This window comes from Bison bison, unplaced genomic scaffold (assembly GCF_000754665.1).
Source record: "Bison bison bison isolate TAMUID 2011002044 unplaced genomic scaffold, Bison_UMD1.0 scf7180017864519, whole genome shotgun sequence".
NCBI classification, from domain to species: Eukaryota; Metazoa; Chordata; class Mammalia; order Artiodactyla; family Bovidae; genus Bison; species Bison bison.
In genome coordinates this window covers 20,384,809-20,390,998 of record NW_011495072.1, presented here as the reverse complement: position 1 = coordinate 20,390,998, position 6,190 = coordinate 20,384,809, and the positions used below count along the sequence as shown (strand labels likewise).

The following is a 6,190-nucleotide window of genomic DNA, read 5'->3' as shown; positions in this document are numbered from 1 at the left end:
GACACTTTAGGATAAAAACCTCCAAGCCTGTTAGATTTGAATATTGGGCAGTTAGATTGAATATAAATTTTAGTCATTGACTTTCAGACAGTGATTGGTATGTTCTAATTCAGCACATTTTTAAAGTATTATTCTAGAATTTATATACCACAAATTTCAGTTTTCATCTTACTCAACCTGGCTGTAGCATTGGGCACACCGAGCACTCCTTCATTCTTGAAATACTTTCTTCTCTTGATTTCTGAAATACTGTTATCTTTCTCTATCGCTAGCCATACATTCTAGTCCCTTTGCTAGTTTATTATTATTGTTGTTTGCCTCTTCTCAGCTTCTAAATTTTGGAGAGCCCTTGTGCTTAAGCTCACACCTCTTTTTTTATCTGTTTTAGTCTCTCAGGTAACTTTTCCAGTCTCACGCTCGAGTACTGTCTGTATGCTGATAGCTTCTAAATTTGTATCATTGGCCCAGGCCTTTCTCCTTAGCTCCATATCCATTGTGTCCCTTACGCCTGTCAGCGTCTCCACTTAGATATGTCATACACCTCTCAAACTTAACACATCTACTCAGGTTGAGAAATGCTGATGAATATTTCCAAATGCAGTCTTTTTATGGTCCACTGTCTTGATAGATTTTCCTTTCTACCAATTTTTCCCCTTAATCACAATCAGATGTCTGCTTAGAAAAGTATTCTTCAAGGTTTTTTGACCAGTTTTCTTAAGACAGTTTTCTTATTTCTAGTCTCTTCCTTCTTACTATTCTACAGTCTAGTAATTCTGTATTAGTGTATTTGTTTACCTGTTAAAACGTTGTGATTTTAGAACTTGTAAAGAAACTTGTCAGTTTATATATACTAGCTTGCAGGGACAGGTGGTCTGATAAAATGTATTAATTTTCAACTCTGTATTCCTAAACATTAAGTTTATAAACTTACTAAGCATTTTGTGCTATTCAGACTTTTGGTGACACTGGTTTTCTGTCATCTTAGGATTTTTGTAAACCTAAAGAAATGGAAATTCTTTTTTAAGCTAGGAATAGTTATAGTGTGAAGTGGTAATGTGCATGTGTGCTAAGTCACTTCACTCATGTCCAGCTCTGTGTGACCCTATGGACTGTAGCCCCCTCCAGCTCCTCTGTCTATGGGATTCTTCAGGCAAAGATACTGGAATGGGTTGCTGTGTCCTCCTCCAAGGGATCTCCTTGATGCAGGGATCGAACCTACGTCTCTTACGTCTCTTGCATTATCAGGCAGGTTCTTTATCACTTAGAGCCATGTATGACCCAGCAATCCCACTACTGGGCATATACCCTGAGAAAACCATAATTTAAAAAGACACATATACCCCAGTGTTCATGGCAGCACTATTTACAGTAGCTAGGACATGGAAGCAACTTAGATGTTCATCGACAGATGAATGGATAAAGAAAGTGTGGTGTGTGTACACACACACACAAACACACGCACGCACAGCACTGAAATATTACTCAGCCAGGAAAAGGAATGCATTTGAGTCTGTTCTAATGAGGAGGATGAACCTGGAGCCTGTTACGGAGTGAAGTAAGTCAGAAAGAGAAAAACAAATATTGTATATTAATGCATATATATGGAATCTAGAAGGCTGGTACTGATGAACCTATTTGCAGGGCAGCAGTGGAGACGCAGACACAGAGAACAGATTTACAGACACAGTTGGGAAGGAGACAGTGGGACGAATTGGGAGAGTAGCATTGAAACACACTTTACCACGTGTAAAATGAATAGCCGGGGGAGTTTGCTGTGTGACTCAGGGAGCTCAAACCTCGTGCTGTGTGACAACCTAGAGGGATGGGATTGGGTGGGAGGTGGGAGGGAGGTTCAAGAAAGAGGATGTGTGTATACCTACGGCTGATTCATGTTGATGCATGGCAGGAACCAGCACTATTGTAAGGCAGTTATCCTCCAATTAAAAAATAAACAATTTTTTAGCTATTTTGATATCTAGTATTATTTTCGTATGGAAAGCAGTAGACTTTTAACTCCAAGTATAAGTAAATGTGTGAGAGTTTCCTTCTTTGTGTTTTTCTTTTTAATAGCTGATCATTTTTATGGCATTAGCCAGTGGAATTTCCAGAATAAAAACAGGACCAGTTACACTCCACACCCAAACAGCTATACATTTTGCTGAGCAACTAGCAAAGGTGAGTATTCCATCAGAAAGAGTGATTGATCTTTATTATGGCCAGTTTGGAGTCAAATTTTAATAAACAGAAAACTTCAGTAGTAATTGTAATTGCTATCATTCAGTGAATACTTTCTGTGTGGCAGATACTGAACTCACTCAGCAGTAAAGCTGAATCATCTTACTCTGCATGACCATTGTGGGTGGCTATTTATTATTAATCTCATTTTATTTATGAGTCATGTGAGGCAGAGGGATTAAATTAATTGCTGAAGACCAAATACTTTCTTAGGGGCAGGACTGAGCTTTGAGCTCAGAACCTGGGAGAGCATCCATCAAAGCTCATATGTGGTAGGTACTGCCTTACAGTAAGTGAAGGCATTTTAATGGGAACTATAAGATCAAATCACAAGGGATTTGTAGTTGGCTAAGCTTAAATTATTATATAAAAAATTTATATATTTTATTTCCTTGTGATTTTATTTTGGTAGAATAGAATATTTGCTGAGATTCTAACGTTTCACCAGTCCTTTCAACTTCAGAAGAGTAGCTGTGTATATATGTTAATGCATTTTCAAGTTTGGCCATACAGTGTGGTTTGCAGAATCTTGGTTCCCTGACCAGGCATCTAGCCTGGGCTTTAGCAGTGAAAGCGCCAAGTCCTAACCACTGGACTGCCAGGGAATTCCCTAGATGTATAATTTTTAGTGAAAAAGAATTTAACATGAATAATCTCGTATTCATACCTTGTTTAACAGGATTCTTAAAACAAATGACGTGTGTATTTCATCTGAAACTAACTTCTTTAAAGAAAGTTTAGAAAATAGAGGAAAACTCCTGTCCCTCACTGCCCTTTGCCAGTAAGACCACTGTTGACATTTAGGTATTTTCCTCCTCTTAAAATTATTTCTCTTCTCTATTCCTTTTTTTTAACAGCTAACGCATACAGCATCATTTCATTCATTTTTCAGTGATGTGTGGCATATTTCTATTTTGCTACAGTCTTTATAAGTTTATAAAGTAATATAAAATTTATAACTCAGAATTTTATGAAGGAACGTGTTGACCTTAAGTATTTTAAAAGGTTACAAAAATAATGTACATAGTAATAAGAAATGAAGCATAACAGAGGTGTACCAAGCACAAAACCACTGTTACCCTACTCTTCACATTTTATTTGTATGAATCTTAATATGTACCTTTTTTGTTATTAGACAGGATAGGTAGGTTTTGATTAAATTGTGGGAAAAGGCCCAATAGGAGGCAAAAGCAAATTATATTTGATTCAAAAGATAGTTAACTGTATTTTTTATTAATTCTACTTATGCTTTATTTTGTAACTACTATTAGTCTGTCTCCCCGTGTAGACTGTGATCTTGATAGCAGAGACAGGGTATATTCATTTTTTCTACAGTACTTTGCACATAGTAGACACTCATATGTTATTTGAACTGAATGCACAGTGGAAAGTGCCATGAACTGGATTTTTTTGCTCTGGTTTCTCGTTCAGCATTATTGTGTTTTAACGCAGTGACCTGGGGCAAGCTGCTTCATCATTCTGTGTCTCAGTGCAGGTAATTCACCAGGAAGGTCAGAGACTGTGTCCCTTATGGCTCCTTCCAACTTTATATGTAGGCTAGAAATTATTTCCATAATTGTTACCTTTTTTCATATTTATATACTGCTTGTAATTCGAAAAAAAATGTATATACATATGACTAGTCTATCTAGCTCATAATTCAGGTTCATTGTTTATTCATACAACAATAAATTTCAGTGTCCATACAATCTAATCCTAAAACTGGAATCATTTTTAAATATTGCAGTTCAACAGGACCTTGGAGAAGTAGTTTTCAAATTGTATTTCAGAGAATCCTAAGGTTTTATGCATACTTCAAATCCCTCTGTCACAGATTCAGTCAGCCTCCTCCGTTATTTTGATTTTAATTCAATTTTCTTAGAATGAATATATTTGCTTTAAAAAAAAAATCATGTTTCCACAATATCGTGATAGAGATCAGGTGTTTCAAAGCTAAACTTGAGTTAGTTAATAAGTAAAAAGTACAGTGTCAAACCCAATAATGATGAGGGAAGATGTTAATTGTCAACTCTCTCCACCTGTCTCCTCTGAACTAGATATTTTAAATACTGTATTTAGGGAATTAAATTGGCAAGAAAATTTGAGAGAAATTAAAGGGTAATTTGATATTTGACAAGATAAAAGAAGTTTAAATGCTTCAGTCCCATGTTTTAGAAAAAACTTAGAAAGTAAGTATTGAGATTTAAAAATTGATATTTACTTAAAGCTGCACTTCTGAGGAGTTCTGATTCAGTGGGTAAGAAATGGGATCCAGGTTACATATATTCTGGCAAAACTCCACAGACTCGTATACCTCTGAATAAGGACCATGCCTCTGGAATAAAGTATTTCATATGTAGGCTATTGAATTTCTCATGAGTCATTTAATCTTTCTATCTCTAGCTTCTTCAATAAAATGAGTTTGGTATTAACTGCCTACCTGTTAAAGCAGGTGTTATGGGCTCTCCCCTGTGTCCCTCTTCATATTACTTATAGACTAAATGCTCTTCTGGTTTCAGGCTAAATTTACTGTGAAGAAATCAGAAGATGAAGAAGATGCCTCTAAAGACACTTATATTATTGAATGCCAAGGAATTGGGATGACAAATCCAAATCTATAGGGTATTTGCCTTTTAAATGATACTTCAATGATGTTATTGCACTAATCATTTCATAAATATTATAGAACAATGGAATAAGATGTAATTTATTAAAGGACCTAACTTTAATTGAAGTATAGAATGTTCTAGATTTGCTGAGAATGCTTCATCCAATTAATCTCATTTTGACTATCTTCTGGGATAGAGACAGTGAATAAGTTGGTGGATATGTATAATAGTTGATTTCGGTATTAAAGTATTGCAATAAAATATTCTTTTCATCTAAAGTGTGTTTTTCTTTTTGATATAATGTAATAAGTTAGGGATATAGGTTTGATCTGAATTTGTATATAATTCTAATCATTGCTGGGGTCTCATAAAATTTAATGAGACAACTTTATACACATGTACTTGCTGTGTCAACAGTAACATTTCATAAGCATTGTCTCATTATATGTATCTTCTCATTATATGTATCTGGGTACTAGGTAAATATTGGCTTTGAATCTGTTGAATATGTTGTGAAAGCTAAACAATGAGAATTGCAAAATTCTATTCCTTGTAAATTTGGTCATATCAATTCCAGGTATTTTTTTTGTTTGGCTTATAGTATTAAAAATAATTGAGTGTCTTTATTACAGAATGCTTTTCATTACTCCCTGTTATCTTACACCTAACCTGTTCCACATTTAGATTACTTCCTGGTCCCTGTAGGCAATTGAGGTTGTGACTCAAATGAAACTAGTTTTATGTAATAGTTAAATATGCTGTACTGTAATATAGTGATGAATTCATTCAGACTTAGTTCTTTCTTGAAATTTATCCACTAAATGATTAAAACAGTCCAAGATATAGATACAGAGGTTTATATTATAAAACATTCAGAAAGTGGAGAATTAGTCTGTATAAAAAAACATAATTTAAAAATTTGCTCCATGTACATAATTGTAATTCTTGTCAGTGATTTCTGTGGCTTTAGACAGTTGGGTTCAATTTGTTTTAAAGATGCTGATGATAGTATTGCTTCCTCTTTGTACTTAAGGAAGTAAATTTTATAAGTTCATTTTTATAACAAGACATAAATGTCTCTTTTTGGTTTTTTTAAATTATTTATTTATTTTTGGCTGTGCTGGGTCTCCGTTGCTATGTGGTCTTTTCTGTAGTTGCGGCACGTGGTGGCTGCCCTCTGGTTGCGGTGCTCGTCTTCTCATTGCAGTGGCTTCCCTCGTTGCAGAGCACAGACTCCAGGGTGCACGCAGGCTTCAGTAGTCGCAGCACGTGGGCTCACTAGCACAGACTCCAGGGTGCGCGCAGGCTTCAGTAGTCGCAGCACCTGGGCTCAGTAGCTGGGGCAC

General features: G+C 35.5%; 1 protein-coding gene across 1 annotated transcript in view; it reads left to right on the top strand.

The window, feature by feature from the left end:
- The window catches only part of RTCA (RNA 3'-terminal phosphate cyclase), a 29,807-nt gene extending 24,339 nt beyond the window's left edge, over positions 1–5,468 (top strand). Inside the window, 2 exon segments of the mRNA XM_010830983.1 lie at positions 2,071–2,175; positions 4,755–5,468. Coding sequence (XP_010829285.1) covers positions 2,071–2,175; positions 4,755–4,856 — 207 coding nt within the window. The 3' untranslated portion in view covers positions 4,857–5,468.
- Positions 5,469–6,190: the final 722 nt, after the last annotated feature.